Source organism: Salarias fasciatus (genome assembly GCF_902148845.1).
Source record: "Salarias fasciatus chromosome 23 unlocalized genomic scaffold, fSalaFa1.1 super_scaffold_20, whole genome shotgun sequence".
NCBI lineage: Eukaryota > Metazoa > Chordata > Actinopteri > Blenniiformes > Blenniidae > Salarias > Salarias fasciatus.
The window spans coordinates 15,179,399-15,204,816 of NW_021941230.1; the positions used below are offsets into that span (position 1 = coordinate 15,179,399).

The 25,418-nt window shown below is 48.1% G+C and overlaps 1 protein-coding gene across 1 annotated transcript; it reads right to left on the bottom strand.

The window, feature by feature from the left end:
- Positions 1-2,722: 2,722 nt before the first annotated feature.
- Positions 2,723-25,069, bottom strand: LOC115383892 (BCL-6 corepressor-like). The gene is made up of 12 exons (XM_030086097.1): positions 24,615-25,069; positions 18,689-21,946; positions 18,115-18,352; positions 16,718-17,050; positions 16,414-16,602; positions 10,745-11,094; positions 7,303-7,413; positions 6,894-7,060; positions 6,527-6,672; positions 4,996-5,073; positions 4,274-4,457; positions 2,723-4,124 (listed from the first exon to the last, which is right to left on the bottom strand). The coding sequence occupies exons 2-12, from the start codon at positions 21,920-21,922 to the stop codon at positions 2,882-2,884; spliced, it is 6,273 nt and encodes a 2,090-aa protein (XP_029941957.1). The 5' UTR covers positions 21,923-21,946; positions 24,615-25,069; the 3' UTR covers positions 2,723-2,881.
- Between the last annotated feature and the right edge of the window lie 349 nt (positions 25,070-25,418).

The window sequence follows — 25,418 nt, forward strand, 5'->3', positions numbered from 1 at the left end:
ATGTGCCAGAACCTTTTTGAGGCCAACCAAAAGTCCATCTCCAAACTTTTAGGCTCAAGGGCCACACTGAGTTGCGAAATTTGACAGAGCGGCTGGGCCAGAACCAGATGCACACTTATCAAACATAAAAACATAAAAATGGCATTCCAGTGTGAATACTTGCGTGAAGAGACATTACACCAGTTGACGTGACTTGTCTCTTTTTCCAAAATCAGAGAGCCAATGGCAGAATTCTCCATGCAGGTTATTCAGGGATTTCCTGTATTTTGTCACATGTGAAGGGGTCTCTTCCAGTGGAGCCAGTGTGGGAAAATGAGCAAATGACTTGTTTGACATTTGCCTTGAGAATAAAGCTAACTTGATTTTGAAGGTTCTGACATTTGTGTACAATTCATGTACAGACTGCTCTCTCCCTTGAAGCTTCACGATCAGCTCATTCATGTGTGTAAGTATCGTCACACCAATCTGTGTCACTCAGCTGAGGAAAATCGTCGGATTCCTAAGTGGGTCCAAAAACGAGATAATTTGAGCTCCCACACTTACATGCTTTCCCCAAACTTAACTCAAGATACTGTAGTGGCAAATCAAGTCCTGGTGATCAGCATCAACTTCTTCAATCAACATGATAAATTAACAATACTGAAACCTCTTCGCTGGAATAAATTTAATGAGCTTTACCATTGGCTTCACCATTGGCCAAGCTCCAATATGGATTTGCACAAAGTAGTGTAACATGGATTATGCAGTGGAACAAAGTGACCTTCTACTCAGTGGTGTCCTGTTTCACCCTCTTTTGGATTCTGTTGAGCAACCAGACATTTCTTTTTCCGGTCAGATTTGGTGATCTACCAGTGCTAACGTCTGTGAGCGTACTCCAGAATAACTTGTGCCTCTCAATGACTCCCGACACGCTGTTGTACAAGTCCTCTCCCTGAGTTCTTCCCTTCGAGGATTCCATGGCCAAAAACTCCTCAGTAATTTCTAAATCATCATTAGTCATTCTGTTAAAAATTAAATAGCTGAGCAGTGTTCTTTATGTCTACGCAGTTTCTTGGCAAATTACACATACTGCCTTTGACTGCACTTCAGTGAAAAAGTGTCAAGTTGTCCATTCCTCACTAAATACTCTGCTCTCACTGTCAAATTTTCTTTTCTTTGGCCCACTCATTTTGCAGATCAGTTTATAGCAGTAGCAGAGTAACAACAGAGTAGCTTGGGCTCCGCAAAGTCACGTGAATGCGCCTAATGTACCCCCTGGTGGAAAGCCAGGCATTACAACACAAGGTCAAATGTTTATTATATAATCTCATTTGGGCAATTTGGGCAGTTCCTCTTGGTCCTTCTGTGTGTCTCCCATCCCTCCTGCTTTCAAGGCCTTCTCTGTTCCCCTTGTCTCCCTCACTTTACGTTTCCAATTGTCCAATAGCATCTTGTGTCCTCCCCGATCTGGCTTCCTGTTGCCAGACGCTCAAGATTTCATGCCCTCATTCAGCAAATACACATTCCTTCCCATATGTGTCTCTCCAGTCCTCAACCTCCTGCCTGCTGCCTTGTCTCCGCCTCTGCTCACTTCCTCATGGGTAAATTTGACTGGAACTGATGCTCTCATTGATCTATGTGATATTGTCAATCCTGACTCGGTCTGCTTTAGGGTCCTTGCCAGTTCTGACACAATTTTGTACCAATCTTTGACATGCCAGATTAGAAAGTCCAACGGGCCAAATGTGGCCTGTGGGAGGTAGTTTGCTCATCCCTGGTCTAAGGTCAGGTGGAACAAAAAACATCCGACCTGAAATATCACCGACCTGAAGCCCAAGGACCTCTGGTTCCAAGTGCACTGATGAGCATCCTTGTGTTCAAACACGGTGTTTGTTATGCACAATACATGATAGGCATAGAAGTCCAACAACAACTTACCGCTCGAGTTAAGATCAGGCAGGTCATCCTTCCAAATCACATCCTTCCAGGTCATCAGTCGTTTCCTACACGATACTTGAAGTCACTCAGTAAGGAGTCAGTTAGCGGTGCCCTTTTCAGGACCTCACCTTCCTACTCCAAGAAGGTCAAATACTCTGAGGTGCTGTTTGGTGTGAAAGCACAACCAAAATTCAGTTTTAGGGCATGGTTATTGCAATGTCATGTCAGATTTTGCAGGTGGTGGGCCATGTAAGTCTACCCTGTTGCTTGTTCGGGATCTGCCTGATTAGGTCACGTGGGTGCCCAAAGGAAAACACTAGCTCTGGGCCTAACCCTGGGGTTGTGTCCCAGTAACCCTTCTGGAGGTAGGTTACAAGTTGGTCTGTTTCCTCGGCAGGGGTGAGAGGTTTAATCCATCCATTTCTATCACTTGTCCGGGACCGGGTCGCGGGGGCATCAGTCTAAGTAGGGATGCTCGGACTTCCCTATCCCCAGACACTTCCTCCAGCTCTTCTGGGAGCATCCCAGGCCAGCTGAGAGACACAATCTCCCTCACGTGCGACTCCAATAATGGAATTCATTTTAGGATATAAAGAGGTTTGAAAGTAGGTCTGAGATGGGGTTTAAAATCAAGTTGGAATCTGGTGTGTTGAGGTTTAAAATGAGTTTTAAAGTGAAGAACTGAACATGGATGTGACTGTTGGAGATGGCGTCAATAAAGATGAACTGATCTGATGAACTGAATAAGACTGCGACCATCAACAGACACGAGCATAGAATTCCTATTTTCATCAATCTTCATTTTTATTGGATGAAGAAGAAAACCAACATGATGCCAATTACAAAAGCACACACAAAGGTAACAAAGACCTCCAACTGACATCACCACGGCAACAGAGTCATATTTACACAGACCACGAGCCATAAATAAAAACAACTATGTACATGTTTCCATGGAAATGTTTCATGAACGCGTCTTGACGCGTCCACCCTTCACCGTCACTTTTCCCACCTCGGTTTTCAAATCTCGCTGGAGGGCGGTCACTCTGATGCCGAGGTCGCGGATATGGACCCGCACGTTTCCCAAGTTCCTCTGCCAGGCGTCGTCCAGCTTCAGGCTCTTTGCTGTGTGGTTCTCACAAGCGGTGCCACCTTCACTGCTGCCTCTCTTGACCCCCGGACAAGTTGGAACGTCCGACCTGGCAGGAGCGGGGACTCCAGTGGTCTTACTCCGGAGGCGCTGTGGCTCAGAAATGCCAGCGTCACCTGAAGCCGACTCCGACCCACTGTCCATTTTACTCCCAAGGTTTTTCCACACATGTGCCTCATTCACTCTGGTGGGTTGTGTGGCATTGCCATGGTTCCCAGGATTCTTGCTCCGAGGTCGTTCCGTTGAGGTGGCACTGCGAATACGGAGTCGTTGTGGTTCCCACGTGTTCACCGACTCCTCCGCTGCTTTGACTGACACTTCCTGTCGCTGCTCACAGTCCGTGGTGGCGTCTGGTTGAGCTGAGTCATCAGAGCTAGGTTTTTTCTCAGGCGCCCACTGCGGTTCCCACATTTTTACCTCCACTGCCTGTATAGTTTTGACGGAAGAGACAACCGACACTTCTTGTCCTTGTTTTCGGTCTTTGGTGCAGTCCAGATCGGAAGAGTCAGTGGTTCCGGGGTTTTTCCCACACACTCGATTTGGCTCCCACATGCTGGCATTGGTCACCACGTGCGGTTTGGCGCCGTTACTCTCAGCTCTCTGAGGTTCCCACAAACTGGCGTTCACTTTAACTTCCATGTTCACTTTTGAAGGGAGTCCAGACTGTGCGGTCGCGCTGTCGACCACAGCAGGAGCCTGGCATGGCGATTTCAGTGGTGGAACACATTGCGGAGGAGGTGGCGGCGGCGGCGGCGAAGGCGGCGGCGAGGGTTCCAGTGTGTCGTGGCGACTGTCCACAAACTCTACAGAGGAGCCAAGCATGCCAGCAAGTTCAGGTGTGGCCTCAACCAGTTCCAGGGGGTCGTGGACATCCGGCCTGAAGGACGACAGCTCCGTTTCGTCGGGGCTCGTGAGAAGCTGCGACAGCGCCGCCTGCCGGTAAAACTCGTCCTCCGGCAGCGACTGCACATTCAGCTGTGGGAAGAGACGGCGAAAAGAGCGCGACGTCATCCGAAGGCGACCCAGGACGTCAGAGAGGAGGAGCCAGTTTCTCCGTCTGCGGGAGAAAGGAAAAAAAAAAAGCGTCACACTCCATAAAACCACTGACATGTTTTGTTTCTTGAAGAACGTTGAGGAACATCTCCTCTGGTGTTCCTCATGAGTCCATTTCAGATCTGACCGACCGAGTTCCCATCTGAGACTCACCCCTGAGACAGGGTCACTTGGATGTTGTAGCAGGGCAGCAGTGGTCGATCGGACAGCTCGAACTCGAACACCTCTCTCCGGGCCTGCTGCTCTACATCTTCATCATTCTCTTCATCCTCCTCCTCCTCCTCCGGTCCCGGTGGATCAGCCAGGACGTTGTACACTCCGCCTTCACTGGATGGCTCTACACAATGAAACACAAACAGCAGAAAACTGTAAAAATCAAAAGGTAAGGAGTAGGAGAAAGTGGAGTTCATTGATGTACAAAATCTTTAGTCACACCCCTGAATTTCAAATTCCAAATCTTGAATTCAAACTCTTTAGAATTAAGAAATCTTGAATCCTGAGTCTCCAGTTTTTAGTATAGAATGTAAAGTCCCAAAACTTTAGTGTAGGATTTTTGGTCCTGAAATTCAGTTTCAACTCTTCAAATTCAAATCTAAAGTAAATGAATCTTTATTCCTGAATCCTGTGTTTTCAGATCATCGTGTACTTTTTTTTTTTTAAACCACAAGTCCGTGTGTCTTTTATCTGCGGTTTGTCGTCAGTCGTGCAGCCGTACTTTCTTTCATCCTAAATTATTTATTGCTCCCAGCCGTACTGCTTTTCCTCCCGTGAAGAGGAATCTTACCGGGTGTGAGCGGGTGCGCATATGTGTATGTGTGTGTGTGTGTGTGTGTGTGTGTGTGTGTGTGTGTGTGTGTGTGTGTGTGTGTACTAACCGCACACTGAGCTGCCGTAAAACTCCCAGTAGATTCCCGGATCGCCCTCCGACCTTCCCTGGAGGTCAGAGAGGTATTCTGCAGAGAGGGAGAGCGGCACGGTTAGAGGCTTCTGATCAAAGAAGCGGCCAATCAGAGAGGACGAGGGCGGCGAGATGAAAACAATAGAGCGGAACACACACACACACACACACACACACACACGCACATACACACACACACGCACGCACATACACACACACACACACACACACACACAGTGAAAGGACGGGAAGAAGAAGATGAGTGTTTGTGTTCAGACGGGGCCGGCTCGTCGCCACGGCGCTGAGGAGACGGATGCTGGCAGACGCGTGTGTGTGTGTGTGTGTGTGTGTGTGTGTGTGTGTGTGTGTGTGTGTGTGTGTGTGGCAGTAAGCTGTTCTGGGATTCAGCAGCCAAGCCTCATTAAACCCCTCTGGAGAGAGAAAGAGCGAAGAAAGAGAGAGAACAAATACAGGCAGGGAATGGTAATCAGACAGGCTGGCGAGCGCATACACACACACACACACACACACACACACACACACATATATATACGTGCACGCGTGTGCACATGCACATGTGCACGCACAGACACATACACAAGCACACAGACGCACACACTGTGGCGTCCTCCTCTCGTCTGTTTCCGTCTTGTTTACGGCACTGTTTCACCAAATCTGTTTAATCCTTTTTTTTTTTTTTTTTTGCTTCTTCACTGGAGTTTCTTCTTTAGGGGAAGAAAATGTGCGTCAGTCTTTTTGTTGACTCGTGATTGGCTGACAGAAGTCGAGTCGACCTGACAGTTACGGGTTTTTCATCAGAGAAGCTAAAATGCCGACATTAACTTGTCATCACCTTCAGTCCTCTCGTACTAAATAGTTTAACGGTGCGTCTCTCTCTGTCACCGCTAGTTAAGTGGCGAAGAACTTTCTCTTCCGTTTTAAGTCGTAAAAAGTTTGAAGGTAGCTTCAGTTTGATGAGGCCACTGGTAAATTATTCAGTACTCAAGAGTACTGACTGTTAGTCCAAACTAGTTTAGAGAAAAGAGGCTTTGGTTCAACTTGTTCAGAAGTAGGGTTCGGTGTTAGAGGGTCTAGGCAAGAATCTGTAGTCCTGACGAGTTTAGAGTTAAGACTTCGTGGTCGAGGTAGCTTGGAGGCAAGACCCACGAATAACGAATTCAAGATGAGGCTCAACCGTGTGGAAAAGTCCAGAGGCTCAAATTTAGATGTGAGGCTGTTTTGGGTGTTTAAGGTGTAAAACTATTGTATTCTAACTTGATTAGAAGTAAGAGACTCTTGTTATAACTGGACCTAAGTCAAGGTGGTTTAGTTCTCATAAGACTTCTCTGTTTCTCTAAAGCTTCGATGCGGTTTCGTCTGATGGAGGCGAGTTCAGGTTTGGTGTTGAACTGCTGCTGGAAAATTTACTGGGATGGTGAAATGGTGCAGATGGAGCTCTTCCCTTAATTAAAATGTGGAGCCTTTGTGCTAGCTGCCTCCAATCATACCGTCCAGAAAAGTCTCCATGGCGGCGCTGTGGGTCATGTTGATTGGTCCTCGTCCGGAGTAGTGGGTCAGGGTGGGGTCGGCGCCGCAGGCCAGCAGGAAACGAACCACCTCCAGGTGATCGTTTTGCACGGCATCATGAAGCGGTCTGGGCAGGAGAAAAGACAAGGCGGGACTCAATCCTTCATCCCAAACAAGTCGAAGAACGTCGTTCGCTCAGAAGAATCGACAAACAAAAAAAAGGAAAAACATTCAGCTAAAAAAGAAAACTCATAAACTGATTTACTGGAACTCTTTCAGTGAAGACAATGCTGTTCTAGAGTACGATGAAAAAGTAAGATGTGATCCATCAGTTCAGCAGCACACTACCTGGTTCCGTCCTGAGAGCTGCAATTGACGTCGGCGCCGTTCTCCACCAGGTGGCGCACAATTCCGAGCCAGCCACGTGCGCACGCTTCATGCAGAGCACAGTAGCCGGCATTGTCCCGGTGGTTCACGTCACAGATGCGACGCTCCAAGCAATACAGCACCACCTCCTGGAGACGCAGATGAAGGTTCACCATCATTAGCGTCACAGCTTTCTGAAACTCAAGCGCACGTTTCTTTTAATTTGAAGCTTCGACGAGAGAAGAGTGCAGCAGCACCTCCGCAGAACTGATCAGTGGAAACTGTTCAGACCACCAAGTCTGAACCACCTGCGCCAATCTGACTCCGCCCAACACAAACTGGGACTCCGCCCACAGCGTCTGAGCACCTGGGTGCGTTTGTGATTTGTTACCTCGTATCCCAGACGGGCGGCGCGCTGCAGCAGCGTCTCTCCGGCGTTTTTGTTCACAATGAGGCGACGAACCTCAGGAGGGACGGGTCGTGGAGAGGGAGGCGGTGAAACCTGCGTGTGTGTGTGTGAGCGTGTGTGTTTGTGTGTTTGCGGAGGGGAAAAAAAAAGGTTTAAAGTGATTAGCGTGCGCTCAAGGATCCGTTTTATTACCCACAAAGCAATTAAAGACACACAAAAACAGACGCCGGCGCTCCTCCGGCATCCATCACTGTCACGTGTTGTGTTTTTCTAACGCACACACACACACACACACACACACACACACACACACACACACACACACACACACACACACACACACACACACACACCACACAGCCCTACTTTTCCAGGCTCGGTTGAAAATAGCGCTGTCACCACCTCTGCTCCCACGACTCTGTTTTTGCGCGTTTTTTGTGTGTGTGTGGTGTGCGTGCCTGCGAACACACGTACGTACGTGTGTGTGTGTGTGTGTGTGTGTGTGTGTGTGTGTGTGTGTGTGTGTGTGTGTGTGTGTGTGCTTGGCCCGCGGCTGATGACAGAAAGCTCAGGAGGAGACAGAGGAGGAGGAGGATGAAGGGGAGGAGGGTGATGGTTCGTCTTCAAGTAAAAAGCGGGAACAAATCAGGATTTTCTGCTCCGTCTTCACGTTTTCGCCGGCCTGCCGTCATGTGGAGTCGCGCGCGCGTGTGTGTGTGTGTGTGTGTGTGTGTGTGTGTGTGTGTGTGTGTGTGTGTGTGTGTGTGTGTGATTTGATTGGAAACTGATTTTACATACAGTTTTTAAACTTGCTCTGAAAAGTTAAGTTAAAATAATTTCAGACCGAATAAAACTGGTTTGTGAACTGAGGTTTCAGGCTTGAAATTAAACCAGTTTCAGACTGGTCATTAAACCAGTTTCAGACTGGCCATTAAACCAGTTTCAGACTGGTTATCAAACCAGTTTCAGACTGGTCATCAAACCAGTTTCAGACTGGTCATTAAACCAGTTTCAGACTGGTCATCAAACCAGTTTCAGACTGGTCATCAAACCAGTTTCAGACTGGTCATTAAACCAGTTTCAGACTGGTCATCAAACCAGTTTCAGACTGGTCATTAAACCAGTTTCAGACTGGTCATTAAACCAGTTTCAGACTGGTCATCAAACCAGTTTCAGACTGGCCATTAAACCAGTTTCAGACTGGTCATCAAACCAGTTTCAGACTGGTCATCAAACCAGTTTCAGACTGGTCATTAAACCAGTTTCAGACTGGTCATCAAACCAGTTTCAGACTGGTCATTAAACCAGTTTCAGACTGGTCATTAAACCAGTTTCAGCCTTGACATTCATCTGAAAAAACGCATCATTTTAGCAATTTCGTTTGGGAAAAGCTTCAGTCATACTGAAAACGATGTAGTTTTCACGTAGGGCCACTAGTGGGCACTCTTGCTTTTGCATGAAATTACACATGGGCAGACAACAAGAAGCTATCAACAAGAACAACGAAGAGAACAGATAATCGAATGGACAGACGACCAAGTCGGATTGTTCTTCTGGTGACTGTCAGTTCAGAGACGAAGCCCAAGCCTTTTCAGAAAGTCCCATTTTTCCCCGCTTCTACATATACGGAGTCGGAACCTTTTCAAAAAGTTGTGTTTTCAGTGACTCCGACCATCGTTGTCATGTGAACACCCCCTACAAAACGATTTCATGTGAAACTCTGGCGTGTTCACGGGGCCTAAGCCGGTTTCGGACTTGACATTTAACTGGTTTCTGAGTTTATATCAAATTTCAGCATCCTGGATGTTCAGCTATCGGCAGACTAGAAACGGAACCGTCTGGTAACCCTCGGTTACTGGCTGTTTTGAGCATCGCTGCTCTGCGGTTCAGTCATTCTTGACCGAACTTCACTCGTCCTGCAGCTGGTTAATTATTTTGCTCTGAGGGTTAATGAGTGTTGGAGCGGCGACACCAGATCCACAGCAACAAAATCCACGTCTTCACATTGTCAATCACAATTTCTCATTTTTAGTATGGAATTAAAAATCATGTCAGTCATTAATATAAACTGATAAAACTAACACATTCCCTTTGTACGTTTTTATACTGTAATTTAAATATTTTCCATTTTTATTCTCGTGAAACTAACGTTATTTCCTGTTTTTAAATGAGATGTAAATTAAACTGAGTTTGGTCCTCAGCAGCAGGTACACGAGCAGGAAGCTGCTGACGCCACGGCAACCGTCTCCGCCGCTTAGCAGCCAGACAGCGTGTGCGTGTTAATGCGCTTGTGTGTGTGTGTGTGTGTGTGTGTGTGTGTGTGTGTGTGTGTGTGTGTGTGTGTGTGTGTGTGTGTGTCTGTCAAACGAAGCCGCTCGCTGCCACGCATCGGCAAACAGGAGGCGAGCTTTGCCCCGGAGGTGTGTGTGTGTGTGTGTGTGTGTGTGTCTGTCTGTCTGTGCGCGCGTGTGTGTGCGTGCGTTTTCCAGCGCAGCAAACAAGGAGGAGGAGGAGGGTCGAACGAGGAGAGTGTGTGTGTGTGTGTGCGCGCAAGCGCGCATATGTGTGTGTGTTCTCTCTGCCCTGAGGAAATCTCCGGTGCAGCAGCTGTCAAAGCGGCACAATCCTCTGCCGCACACACACTGACGTACACACAAACCCACTGACACACACACACACACACACACACACACACACACACACACACACGCACGCACGCACACACACACAGACACACACACAGAGTGCAGTACATGCGGAGAATATTATTCTTCCTCCATAACCTTCAATCACTCCGTCCCTCGCTCGCTCCTTCATTTTAATCTGCACCGAATTGAATTACACACACACACACACACACACACACACACACACACACACACACACACACACAGACACACACACACACACACACACACACACACACACACACACACACACACACACACACACACACACACTCGTCCCTGCTGAGTTCTCCCGGCGAGCTCCAATCAGGACGATAATTGCAGCGATTAACAGACGGAGGGAAACACAGCGAGCTGCAACGCCGGGGCTCAGAGGCAGACTCGGACACGGAGGGTTTGTGGGTATATGAACCAGAAGAGCGAGATTTGGACTGGGACTCAGCGGGTCTTAGAATATCTGAACCAGGAGGCTCAGACTTGGACTTTGTCTGGGACCTGTGCTCAGAGGGATTTGCTAAAATGTGAACAAGTGGATTGATATTGGGACTGGGACTCGGTCAAGGACTGGGACAAGAACTTTGACGAGGACTCTAACGGGAAATGGGACGCCAAGTTTCTTCAACAAACTCATTAGCATAAACTCAGACTGTGTTTAAATGAGACTCAGTGTGATTAACTCGGACTCAGTGTGATTAACTCGGACTCAGGGGCCCACATCCCCCCTCTCTCAGACTCACCTCCTTCCCCCTCTGCTCCTCTTCCTGGTCACTGGCTCCTCTGGACTCTCCTTCATCGTTGGCACCCTCGGATCCAGCCGTGTGCTTCAGTTTACAGGGGCGTTTTCCCTTCGGCCTGTCGGGATTGTCGTCATGGCCAAGTTGGGGAAAGGTGGGTGAAGAAGAGTAGGACGGGGGAAGAGAGGGCAGGAAGGCGGTGGACCGACGACTCTCCCTCAGCCTCTGATGTTTGTCCTGGAGGCGGGACGAGGCCAGCGAGGCCAGAGAGGCCAATGGCGATGGCCGGGAGGTAGAGCCACTTGGTAGGCGAGGACATTGGTCGGGGAAGGAGGGCGGGGCTGCATGGAAAACTGAAAGAAAATGGAAAGACGAGTCAGAAAACTAGAGAGCAAATTTCATCTACAACTGAAACATCAAATAACGCCATGCTGGCTGAAGAAGCTGACTTTGTTCCATGAAAGACTCGCTGCTCAAATGAACCAGCTGCAGTCCTCGACCAAAAAGATACCATCCCATCGAACTATCGATCAATAACCTCTCTATGCACAACTTGAAACCATCATATTCACTGAGATCAACAGGCATATGGCCCAATACCTGGTGCAAGGCACACTGGTACTAACACCGGAGGAGTCAAACACCAGCTACTGGTTGACAGAGCAGTCATCAGAGACTCAACAACAGACAGACCAACCTGTGCATCAATTTCCAAGAAAGCCTGCGACTCGGTGAAACATGTAGATATCGGAATGTCTGGAACTGCAAAAGCTCAACGGGACACTAAGAGCCTTCATGAAGAACTCCAAAGGATTGTGAAAGGCAAACCTGAAAGCCAACTCAAAGCCAATCACACAAGTTAACATCAAGTGTGGCATATGCCAAGGAGATGCATTGTTCCCGCTGCTGGGACTCATGCTCCAGTAATGGTCTGATCCTTCTTGGTCATATCACACAAAGACTGACTATGGACAGCAATTCAGAAGGGGAGGAACAATCAGCCATCTCTTCTACGCTCATCTACACTTCCAATATCGTTCAGGTTCAACAAGTGTTGTCAGATGGTATCAAAGAAAGATCGGACTGAAGGGGTTGAGCTACCAGAAGGCAGCAGAGGGGATGTCCAGAATAGGTACAAGTACTTTGGGAACCAACAACCTATCCATCACAAGGAGGAAAACCACAGCCAAAACCCTCCAGAGGGTGAGGCAAATCAATTCAAAGTCAACTGAATGGGAATACCAAAGTGGTAGCCATCAACATCAATGCCCTGCCGGTCATCAGAAGTCCAACTGGGATCAAAAGCTGGTCAAAGGAAGAGATAGGTCCCAAATAGATAGACACCAAAACGAGTGAGCTCCTCGCCATACATGACCCTAAGTCCAGCATCCTGAAGCTATACCCGAGGTGGAAAGAGGTGGACTCGGGATGAGTGAGCATTAAATCCACTGTTCAAGATGGAATAGCTAAAATACAAGCACCTATCAAGAAGATGGCCCCAAAAGATGAACTACCTTTGAATGCCTCAGAGAGCTGAAACCTGGTGAGAATGAGGAGGAGGAGGTCCCAACATGGCATTTACCACCGCAGACAGAGGAAGAGGCCGATATCAAGACCTAGCAATAGCTAGAAAATGCTGGACTGACAGACAAGATTGAGGCATTAATCATGGCAGCACAAGAACAGGAACTAAGCACAAGGGTCACAGAGGCAAGGGTCGACCACGACAGGTCAGACCCAAGGCATAGGCTGTGCAAAGATTCCCCAGTGATGGTCCAAAATATCGTAGCGGAGCGTTAGATGCGAGCCAGATCAGCATAAGTGGAGCACAACCAAGTGGCAGGAATAGTGTACAGAAACATTTGTACCTAGTTCGAGTGGCTGAGAACAACAGTGCTCAGATCCTGTGGGAATTCGGCTTCCAGACTAACAAACAGCGTCTGGCTAACCAACCACACATCGCAGTGGTTGACAAGCAACCGAAGAGGGCAACAGTGATAGATGTGGCGGTAACAGCTGTCAACTAAATCAGAAACACAAAATGGTTGAGAAGTGCCAAGGGTTGAAAGAACAGCTGGGACACATGTGGAGGATTAAAACTGAGGTGGTCCCCATAGTAAGAGCACTTCGGCTGGTGAACCCCAAACGAGGAGACTGGCTGCATCAGAGCCCTGTTACAAAGTCCGAAGCCTCAATCCAGAAGAGAAATTAACTAATCCTATTTTTTTCTTGTGGTCATCAAAGGCAATACAAAAAAAAAAACAAAAAAACAAGATACAACCCAAATACAGTAATTACTGAACAAAAACAACAGAAATTAATCTGCTTGCTATTTTCCACTGATGACATCCAAACAAATTAAGGTAAAATTCAAAGAATTGTCAGTTAATAATCATTATTTTCCAGAGACATGTGGAAAAAAAAGAAGGAAAACAAATTATTCTGAAGTTGTGAAAATGAAACTATCGTCTTTAACGGTTGAAAAAATAAAGTTCTGTAAAACTTGTCAGAGTTTCTGAAAAATAATTTTGCCAAGTGGTGACTGTTGGTATTGCAATGAAACATATAAAAGCGACAAAGTAAACATCGAACAAAAATAATTCAGTTTGAACTTTTTAATCATGAGAATAAATGCTGTTTTTCCTACGAAATGTCCTTTTTTCACAAGCAACGTTTTCATGTCAGACTGAAGTGATTGAACAATCTCGTGGGAGTTTAATCAAGACAACTGAAAAGCGGATCTTCTGAATGGAGTTTCTCTGCTTGAATGAGCGCAGTGAGGAAGTGAGCGTCATGCCGGGTACGAGGGTTTGACCGCAGCGTGGGTTCCAGGAGGAGTGGAAGGAGGAGGGATTTTGTTTCACCTTTTTAGGGGTTACAAAAACATTTTAATGATCTTAAACTTTTCTCCTCATCTTTCTGAGCCGTCGAGCGAGAAATGAGCCGCCAACCGCCGCCGTCGCCGCCGCCGCCGTCTGTCCTTCAGCCGAGAGGAACAAAGAAACACGAAGCCTCCAGCTCGAACGAGCCGGCGAGCGGGCGAGGAAGGGGAGAGTGGGGGAGGGGGGAAGAGAGAGCGAGAGAGAGCGTGTGCAATGTTTTCCATCGCACACGCCTGCAGGAAGCGCACACACACACACACACACACACACACACACACACACACACACACACAGCTGAAACCGGAGAGGCGTGTAAACGCAGCACACACACGGAGCCAGAGGTTGTTTCTGAGAGCCGGCGGGGAGTCACGCCGCTTCCATCTGCTGAATTATTTATTAGGACACACACACACACACGCAGATATGCGCACACACAGGACTCTTCGTGGATTAACACACACGCCACATAACGAAGGTGTGTGTGTGAAGCCACTTAACAGGAATTTATCATTTACGGGAAGCACTTTACGCACACACACACACACACACACACACACACACACACACACACACACACACACACACACGCGCGCGCGCACAGAAAACACAAAAACACACACAACTTGGGCTGAGCGTGTGCGTGAGTCTGCGGGCGTGTCACAGTGAAATCATTCCCCGTTTGGAGCTGGAGCGTCGCCGTTGCGTCTCAGCGTGACGGCGTCCTAATCGGGAACGACAGGCCTCGACCCTCCGCCTGTCAATCACAACACTGTGTCCAGGTGTTGTTTCCTTGATCAATCGTCAAAATGAAAATACGATATTTTCACAAAATCGTTAAAATTAGCATGTGACACCTTCTTGCTCAGCCTAGTGGACACATACGGTACTGCAACTAATTTTAATTTCATTTATAAACCATAACTAAACTGCAAAAAAATAGCATGTCCCTCTATTATTATACCATATATTTTTTCATCTGACGCATTCTGCTGCATACTCTAGTGGCTACACGTGGTATTACAGCAATGTTTTGTCCACAGTAACTGAACTCCTGTTAAGTTTTAAACAAGAATATTTCACCGTTAATTAAAATTGTGAAAAATATATAAGATGGCAAGTAATTAAAAAAATGGCAGCTACGGGTCATCAAAAGAAAAATGTTTGAGCATCTAATTATTTGGTCACTTTGTCACTAGAAATGTGATGAAAAGAAGATAATTGGCAAATTAACACAAAATGAGCACATGAAGTACTAATTAATAAATAAATGCACGATTTCTAATGATTTCTTCGGGTTGCACGGTGGCGCAGTGATTAGCGCTCTTGCTCCTCCAAGCCAGAAGGTCCTGGGTTCAAATACTGGCCGGGCTCTTTCTGTGTGGAGTTTGCATGTTCTCCCTGTACATGTCAGGTTAATTTGTCACTCTGAATTGGCCTTCGGTGTGAATGTGAGCGTGAATGGTTGTAGATGGGTTTACAACAGAGTGGTGAACCGTCCAGGGTGACCCGCCCTCGCCCAAAGTGGCTGGGATTGGCTCTGTACCCCCGCGACTCTGAAAAGGTGGGAAGTGGCATGGAAAATCGGTGGATGTTTTTTTCTTTCTACATTTGCATATCCTTAATTTTTTAGTAACATTTTCAAGTTTATTTGCAATTAATCTAATTTTTCTGGTGGCCAGTCATGGTATTGCACTGAACATGATTTACCAAAAAACACTGATTGATTAACTTTCCAAAATCAGAAATATTTTACTCTGCAAAAATTAAAGTTCTGGCTTGATTTACGTAATTTTCTTCAGCAACATTCCACTGAAGTATTTATTTATTTTAAACTTTATTCCCTTGAGACCAAACTATTTTAACCGTGTAACGAAAACGGTATATCTGATTTCCAGTGGTCTTTCTGGCCGAATAAAATTATTTCTTTTGTGACTGACAGGTTTCTTGTTATTGCGGAAACTTTTTTTTCGGAGCCGGTGTGGAGCACATTCAGGGAAAAATGTCGCGTTCAGTCTACGTGACATTTGTGACAAAAAAAAAAAAAAAAAAAACAGCTCAAAGAAAAAGCATTGACGTGTGAGAAAAAGGAGATGCTGGCGGAGGGTTGCAGCTCTGCGACTGATTATCGAGCGAATACTTTGGAAATGAAAGCAGGACGTGGAGCTCGAACACGTCTCGTGTGGCGGCACGTTTAATTGGACTCATTCAGCTTGAGTTAAAGTGAATTTGACTGTTGAGGCGACCTGAAGGGAACATGTGGAGGCAAACAGAGGAGGAGGCGGCGGCTGCGAACACATTCCCGCTGCATTACTGCCTGTGTGACAGCTCCATCTGGGAGACGTTAGGCAGCTATTAGCGCGCCACGAGGCCGCGACGGGTTCAAACGCACGCACACAAACGCGCCGTGCCGCCGGGATTCAACCCGCCGGCTCCGGAGATCACGCAGAGGAAAAGGGAGATGTGAGAGAAAAAGGAAGAGGAGGAGGAGGAAGGAGCAGGAGAGGAGGTGGGGGTGTGATGACAGCCAGAGAAATTTCATCAGCAGCTGTACCTTCAAAATAAAGGCTTCTCCAGATGTCCCTGACAGGACAACAAACACACGGTTTCACATAAGTCCGTTGACAATGACTCCTTGCCACGTTTCATCAAAAGCTCCACATAACGGAGGAAAAACGACGACACCATTGACAGTGATCTCCAGGAAGCAGACACAAAGCGACCAGCGGAGGCGTGACACTCAACACGGCGTCACGCTCAGCAGCGACAACGGCACCAGGCAGGCGTTCGTACCTCTCGAGTCGCCGTCGCTCCAGCCTCCGTTGACCTCCGATTTCGTACCGACAGAAGAGGCATCCGCCGAGAGCCTCCGATCGGAGGGCAGCCATTGGCCGAGCTCCCCGGGGAGGCGGGGCTTGTTGAGCCGTAGGCCGTTAAGCTCGATGCAGACTTTGAGCTTCTTCACGTCGTCCGGAGTGGAGTCTGAAATAAAAATCACAAACATCTCATGGCTGACGAGAAAAGAAGCGGACCCAGGACGGTGCCCAGAGGAATGCCACGTGTCGCCTGAACAGGTGCAAACTGGGCAGATCCTCACCACTAGCCAGCTTCTTGTTTGTGTTCCCAGTCTGGCCGGTCTCCTCCTTCTCCTCCTCCTCCTTCTCTTCCTCCCTCCCTCGTTTCAGACGCCCGCTGACGATGCTGCTCTGATGAAATGGCTCCAGGCTGAAGAGGCGTCGCCGGTTTATCACCACCGCAGGGTTGGGGCCCGTGAATCCCAGTGAGGACGCCTGAAACAGGCCTCTGGGCGCTGGGAGGAACCTCTGCTGCTGTTGATGATCTTGTTGTTTGTGATGCTCTTCCTCGGGATGTTCCTCGTCTGTATGTCTCTCTTTGAGCAGGTGGCCATGAGGTAAGGCAGGAACTGAACCTGCACACAAGTCGAGAGAAAATCCTAAAGCATCCTTACAGATGAGTCTTACTTGTTTGAATGATGTTTGGAAGTCTTCTCAAAAAGCTTCAACATTTCAATGGGATTGTCTTTTCCTGTTCATGTTTTTTGGACTTTAAGCGTCTTAAAATATTCTTTGATCCAATTTCTGTGGGCCTACTGTCAGCCTGCAGAGTTTCCACCCAGCAAACTGCAACCTAGTGGGAGCGCTTCGTGTTCAAGACGACCACATGATTACTGCAGCTTCACACTGAGCGAAGCGTCACGTTGACACTAGGCTTGAAATGAGTTTATGAGAGCGGGACAATTCAGGAATGTTTTATGTTTAGAAAAGTTTTAGATTAACAGATAGAGGGTTGGCAGAGCAGCAGGTTGACTGGATTTCTACATTTGTCAAAGAGGGACAGTCAAGTTCAAGTTTCAAGTTCAGCAAGTCAGGTTTTGCAGATCCTCACATTTGCTTTATTGGAATATTTATCCAAGTTTCAATTAAGAGGAACAGCGTGTTTAACAGAGCAGCACATGGAAGTGAGTTTGATTGTTAGCAGAGCAACACATTTATCAAAGTTCATTTTCATTCCCTTTTTGGCGTTCATCTTTTCTGAACTCCCTCTAAATTTTAGTTTTTTGCTCCTTTGTCGTCTTTTTTGATTCTGCTCTTTTATGTCCTTCTTTTTTTTCTTCTGGTTTTCTCTCCTGATGGCGTCTGACGCGCAGTCCGCTTCCTCGAGAAAATGAGGGCAGCGGTGTGATGGGTGCAGCCAGAGTTCACACACACACACAGACACACACACACACACACACACACACACACACACACACACACACACACACACACACAGACGGCGCACAGGAAAAAAGAGAGACAAAGCGAGCGGCTCTGTGTGAGATCAGCCGAGAGAAAAGTGTGTGTGTGTGTGTGTGTGTGTGTGTGTGTGTGTGTGTGTGTGTGTGTGTGTGTGTGTGTGTGTGTGTGTACACGTGCGTGTGCGAGCACGTGTGCGCGCACGTCATCCTGCAGAACTCTCCGGAAATCCTCTTACCTCTCGGAGCCTCGACGGCGGCTGCAGTGGGAGTCCTTCCTCCTCCCCCTCCTCCTCCTCCTCGCTGGCTGCGCTCCCACCCCTCCTCCTCTCCTTCCTCCCCCCGCCTCTCGCCGTCTCCCCGCTGGCCGCCTGCCAGGTCCTCCTCCTCCTCCTCCTCCTCCTTCTCCTCCTCTTCTCCTCCTCTTACTCCCTCTTTCTCCTTGAGCTCGAGCTCGGAGAAGCGCAGCATTGCACGCTGAGAGAGGAAGAAAGGCGCTGCTCATTATTCTGATCAGCCCATTCACATGAGACAGCAGGCCCTACCTCCACCTCCTGGTGGGCTCAATAGGTCGTTATCAACCACACACCAACGTCAGAAATGACTGGTGCTAGTATTCCTAATAGAAACTGCAGTACTCTGAGAGAACGGTAAACAGTTACACTTGCAGTAAAAGAAGCGGCCTCTGCAATACGCAGTATCAATAATGAAAGTAGCAGTACTTCTAATAATCGTGGTAAAAAGTTACAGTACTTGAACTTGCATCTGTGACATTAGCAGCAGTATTAGTTAAAGAAGTCGTAAATGGCTGACCTGCAGCGCTCTCTGCTCCCGGCTCAGCTGGCTGGAGTCGGCATAAAGCTCCGTCGTCACACATTTGAAACGGTCGCCCACGTAGCCGGATGAATTTTCGATGCGCTTGGCGAGGCCGCATCGGCGGCTCCGACCACAGGAGGCACCATCGTCCTCGTCCTCCAGCAGGTCGGAGCCGTGTTGGATGCCGGAGTCCTCCTGCGCGTGGTCTCCACAGAGGGAGGACGAGTCCTTGTTGACTGGTGGCTCTGGAGTCCTCCTGAAACTTCCGCCAGGGGGTGGAAATTGTGGACAGGTTGGACATTCAGAAAAATGGCCTCCAGACATCGGAATCGTCAGAGTGCGGTTTGTGCAGGTCGATTGTAGATTGCAGCTGTCTCCATTTGCACACTGGGAGTTGACACTCCTGAAGGTTGGAGTCCCACTGAAGAGCGTTGGCTCACAACTTGAAGTCTTCAACATAACATTTCTGCAACATGATCCGACCTGATTGCTGCTGATGAAGCTCTGACTGTTCGTGTCTCTGCTGACAGTGGGTAGAGCACTGGCGCTTTCGACCTTGGGGTTAACATTGAACGTTGTTGGGGCCTGCTGACTGATGTCGCCACAGTTTGGCACCTTACTGGTGCAAAGTGTAGGATTCTTTTGGTTAGCGAGTCCACACACTGACTCCACATTCGTCAAGCTAGTGGAATTTCTTGATGAACCTTCCCCACCAGCAGGAATCACTGAGTGGCCATCTTCAAGGGGATTGTGTGGCAGTTTCACATTATTTTTCCCAGAAGAATCTGGGTTAGTTTTATGAATTACACTATTTCCACTGGCACCACGTGTCATGAGGTTTGGAGCACCTCCAGATACTCCAGGTTTATTTTTTCTTGAGTACTGCTGTGGACACGTTCGGGCACATCGCATTGTCATCTCCTCTGGAACATCTGGAAATGGACTCAGCGGTTCCAGTTCGGAGACCTCCTGAGTAGTTGAAGGGGGTGATGAGGAGCTATGCAATAAGCCCGGCAACCGGTCTATACCTCGGCCCAGAGGGCTGCCTTTTAGAGGCTCTTTGTCTTGGGTGTGGCAGCGTGCATCAGCACCTTGCTCAGAAGAGTTACACTTTCGAGAGATATCTTCATCCAGCTCATCATGGACGAGGTCAATGCAAACAATGTCTTCTCTAACAGCAGTGTGGCTTTTCCCAGAAGCCTTTGTGGTTTGGTTTGAGGACTTTTCTTTCTCCTTATTACTGGCATGGGAGCTTGGAGTCTCCTGGTTCCGGTATGAGTCCACATTGAATATCTTATCCTGGTGATTTGACCTGTTCTCAAGCTCGTCTTTGTTGTAAATTGGAAGGACAGTTGGGACCATCTCCTGGGACGTCTGATAAGGGTGTACTCCATAAGACAGGCCATGTTTTGGTGTGATGTGAGTCGTGTAAAAAGGGCCACCACCAAGTAACATTGGATGGGGGTACACAGGTCCTTTTCCTTGAATTGGTATTTGCTGCAGTGAAATATTCTCTGCAACTGAATATGGGATGTAGCGGCTTGTGTAACCTAAACCAGGTGGGAGGTAGGAATCTCCATACACTTGGCCAGAAGCGCTTCTGTTTTCTGTGCGTTGCTGCTGTTGCCGATACGATTGGACCTCTTGAGGCTCAGATGTTGCAGGAGTCACTATTTTGCTTGTTGGTGAGATTTTCTCAGAATCCGCTTGGGGAGCTTGAGGCCAAACAACTTTGGACTTTGAAGAAGGTGCCACTACAGGAAGTCGTCCACTTGAGGTAGAACTAGATGCATTTACTGACTCAACTGTTGTGGCACCAGGTGAGCGTGAAGGTTGCGGTCGATTAGTATTTTCTACATTCTTATTTTTCAGAGACTGCAATGAACTAGGCACAGCCCATGTGGAGGATGCAGTGCCAATAACTTCAGGATGATCTGGAGTCTTTTCTGATATGTTAACAGTATTTACAGTTGGAGGGAGCCCCTCTTTGAGGAGCTGGTCCTGATTGGTGAAGAGTCCATAACGAGATGGTTGCAGATATCCCAACTTTGCTAGGGCATCCAGTTTGGCTGGAAATCCATTTGCTTCTAACTCTTTGGCAGACAAATCCAAAGGTTTCTCTCCAGGATTTTTGGCCATTTTTTGAGGTACAGCTCGGTCCAACAGCGTCTTCACGGGATTCGGTGATGCACAGGAGTTGGTGTCTTTGGTTTTGTTGCCACTGGAGTGTTTGGGAGAGCAGTGCCCGGTGCTCACGGAGAACGCGTGATGCAACGAGGACAAGGAGGTGCTTGTGTAAATGGATGTTTGGAGGTCTGTACTGGTGTTGTTGAGAGGTTGGACTGAGGGAACTGAACATGGCTGACGGGAAACAGGAGGCGAATCCAAGATGGTGGTACCAGCTGAACCACCACTGCTGCTGCTTCTGTTCAGTGTGTTCTTGGTCAAAGTGGTCTGACTGGACTTTGGTAAACTGTTACCATGTGGTCTCTCAGTACGGTGGCCAGTTTGACTCGGGGGGTCTTGATGAATTTGAGGACTGGTGCTGAAGGCAGACGGTTCTTGGTGCACCTGAGGACTGAGACCCTGCAGGATCTTATCCTGGCTATGTGGTAACGGTGAAAGCACTGTAGCTGAAGTAGCTGGAGACATTCTGATTGGCGGTCCGAGCTGGGAGGACATATGAGCCTGTGCGAAGGGAGGCAGGTAGAAAAGTCTGTCCTCCCCTGGTGTGCTGCCTCCAGTCCCAGCAGCACACAAAGACTGGTATGCCAGCTGCTGATGGATAAAGTGTGATGGCTGGGACAGAAAGGAGGCTTTGTACGCCATATCCAAGAATGGGTACATGGTGGCATCACTGTAAGAGCTGATCCAGGGTAACCTTAGGAAGCTACCAGCACCATTCAGGCTCAGCTCTGCTTGCTTTTCGCCGTGTAACACTCGGCGGTCCAATCCAAGGCCACTGTCCCCTCCTGCAGCCGGGATCAGCAGAGACTTTGGGGGTGGGTTCTTATAGAGTCCAATGTAGCCGTTAGCAGCTTTTTGTCCCTCCAGCAGTGAAACGTCTGGTTTGTACAACAGCTCATAGCCCAGCGGGAGCGAGGCGGCAGGTTCCTGGGGCTTTTCTGCAGACAGTGGGTGGATGGTTGGGTAGAAAACTGCCCCATGGGGGCGCAAGTTTTCTCCCATCAGAGCGCTGCGATCAACACTGAGAGCAGCTAAGGGATTCATCCTGAAGGGGGCGCCGGTGTCTACCTGGGACAAAGAGAACCCGAGTTAGGGATTCACGCAACATAAATCACCTTGTCAAAATCATTACATTTTTTTTAAAAGTTGGGATTGATGATGGAATTCAGGTGACAAAAATGATATCAGCCCATTTTTCCATGCAACACTCATTCTCCTGTGAGAAAGAATATAGAAGCTCTTCTTTTTTTGGTTAAAATTTCCGAACTTCTTGGTTGACATGGGACACCTGCAACAAGTCATTCATTCAGAAGAGAGGGGCAGATGAGAGACAGGCAGAAAGCAAGCGACAGGTGGGCCTGCAGAGATGGGAAAGCAGTCTAATTGGATTTCCTGTCACACTGCGTGGACGACCACTCTGATTGCCTATCAGCAACGAAAAAAAACGATCCACACACCACCGGAGGCAAAGACAACTCACCACGCATGACTCACAACGTGGAACTCAAACAGCCTCTCAGGTGCATGAGCAGCTCAGTGAGGCGCCACACAGCACCACACGAAAAGCGTTCCTCTGACTGCTTAAAATTTACTGGAAGCATTCAAGAGCGGTGTTGCAGCCGGGTTCAGATGTGTTCGGTACATATGTGCTTTACAGGGAGGTTGTTTTGAACCGCGATGAAAGGAAGTCTAGGGAATTTGGTGCGCGTGTCGGCGGAGTAAGATGGGAGTTTCACGTTAAGGTTAAAACACTTTGAAGTTATTTGAATCCATTTTAACAGACAGTTCTTCAACCGATTCTCCTTTCAGACTTCGGCTTTGAAATGCTAAACATTTTCATGGAGCTCATTGGAAATGTGGTCATATTAAGGGAAGCTGACAGAAATTGAACGTTTCCTGAGTCTTTTTTTTCACATTTCCATTTTATGGAAAGACAATGGGCTCCTGTGTGCAGTTCAGGTTTGACTGAAAGTCAATATGAACGCACTTCTAGAAACAACGATGACGTGAGTTCACAGACATTCGTCAAGCGTTTTCCTCATTTCCAGGTTTATATCTGTTCGATTTTAAAGGAAGTCGGTGGTTTTCAGTGTCTGTGATGCAGCAGCGACGTTTTCATGCTAAAAATCATCAGAAAGTCAACAGACTCCTGTTTGCCGTTCACATTTCAGCTGCGCTCACACGAAACCACACACACAAGCGCTCTGTGTGTGTGTGTGTGTGTGTGTGTGTGTGTGTGTGTGTGTGTGTGTGTGTGTGTGTGTGTGTGTGTGTGTGTGTATGCTTTATCGCACAGCCGGGGGACTGATAAGGCACGTCGCCTCGTTTCCCGAGGAACTCATAATCCAGCCGAGAGAGAAAACGTATCAGCGGCGCGCACACACAGACACACACACACACACACACACACACACACACACACACACACACACACACACACAGAGTAATTGATGGCTGTTAGCGAGCTGGGATTTCAATAACGCTTCTTATCTCCAGACTGCTGAAGGACAGCTGTGTGCGTTCTGGGTTTTGTGTGTTCGTGGGGACACACAATCAGGTTCAGGTTACAGCGGGCGGCCCTCACAAAGACAGGAAGACCAGCACGTGCCGCCCAGTCCCTCCTCAGGGGACGCCAAACACATTCACCCCTAAAATAAGGCTCTGATTGGGCTGACAGCTTCTCTCGGGATATTTTTCCAGCTGATTTTTGAGAAACTCCTGAATTTTTTTCTGCATAATTCACATGGCGAAAAAAGCAAGCAGTGAAAGAGAATCTCCAACCACGAAGCAAACTGACCAGATAAAAATTACACAATTGCAACCAAGTAAGTAACTTTCACAAATTCGCAAACGTCAAAGTTAGCGCTCCCTGGATTTCGATGCAATCTGCTTCAACATCGGCCGAATGTTAAAACTTCGAACATGAGAAAAGGAGCGCGTCACATGCATGAAACAGTTTCAAAATGTGAATCAATACATATTTTTATTGTCCCATCAATCCGAAGTCCAGCTTCTGGAAACAGAAAGTCTGCTCCATGTCCCCCTCTAGTGGTTGGAGCAATGATGACAGCAGCAATGTAGGGAGAGGAAAGTAACAAGGAGGAAGCTGGTGTCAGAAGGACCCTGGTTTGATTGCCGACCGACACCAACAGGAAAGTTTTTTAAAGGAAGAATTAACAGGTTATCAAAAACACCTTTTATTTCTCTGCGAGTCCTTAGATGTGCTTCAAAATGGAACAGGGGTGAGGCTGGTCCAGTGTTCCAGATTTATGGGGATTATAAAGAATTTAGATTCTCTGAATGTGTTTTTATTTTGTAAACATGATTTAAACGTTTATCTTAGGGTTAAATTTCTTACACAACTGACAAACAGTGCTTCCAGAAATTAATGTTACAGCGTTAAAAAAAAAAAAAACGTTGCTGTTTATAAAACAGCAGAAAAGTTTGTAAATCAATGAAAATGAGGAGAATCTTCACTGTCGAGAAGAACATTTCACCTGTGCAGGTAAACAACACCAAGCAGGCGGCTGAAGAGGAAAAGCGGCGTCAATTCACACGTTCATGCGTCAAAATGTAGAAAATGTGCAGATTGAATATTGTAAAGTCAGAGCGGCGCTCGGAGCGCGGCTCCAGCCTGCCTTCGTGGAGAACACGGGGATCCACAGAGGAGCGGAAAACGTTGAAAGTCTGATAAAAGCAGGAGTTTGAAGTTGGCAGAGTAAAAGCAGAAACTCACCGTGTCCTCGCGCCGCCGCCGTGACCTTTAAATCCGCCGCGGCTCGCGCCTCTCCGCCGCGACTCCCATTAAATCCACAAGTGGAGGAAACACGCGGATCACGAGCCTCCGATCATCCTCATCGATCCGCCGCGTGCCGCTCTGCACCGGGAGGCGGCGTGGGCGCGCACGTGCACGCCGGCGCACGGACGCACGCACACGCGCGGCTCTCTGCCCGTCTGCTTCTCAAATGAAATAAAAATTAAAAACTCTTCAGGATAAAAACAAAGAAGCGTGCGGATCCGTGCACGTGCCCGCGGGGGGAGAGAATGGGGCTTTAATTCAGGCGAGAGGCTGGCGCGCGCACACGCACGCACACCTGTGCACGGCACGCACGCGCCGTCCGGAACCGGGCTGAACTCCCGGTGTGTGCGTGTCTGTGTGTCTGTGTGTGTGTGTCCCGGCAGCAGCCCACCCCCTCCTCCCGGAAAAAAAAAAAAAAAAAAAAAAAAAAAAAAAAGAAATCCGCGGAACGACCCTCCGCGAGCGCAGGTAGTCCTGAGGGGCGCGCGCGGCTCGCGGGTGATTTCACCTTTCTTTTTCTTTCTTTTCGGTCCCGTCGCTCCTCCGTCCGTCTGCGGCTGCTCCTCCTCCTCCTCCCCCTCCTCCCCTTGACGTCCCTCCGCGAGCCGCCGTCACGTTCAACTCAATTATCCACTACGTTTCCCGCCAAACCCTTCAGATTAAAACCACTGACACGCGATTTCACAAATAAAAGCAAATTATAGGTGAAAATAAAACACTTTAGTTTTTTTTGAAAGAGAC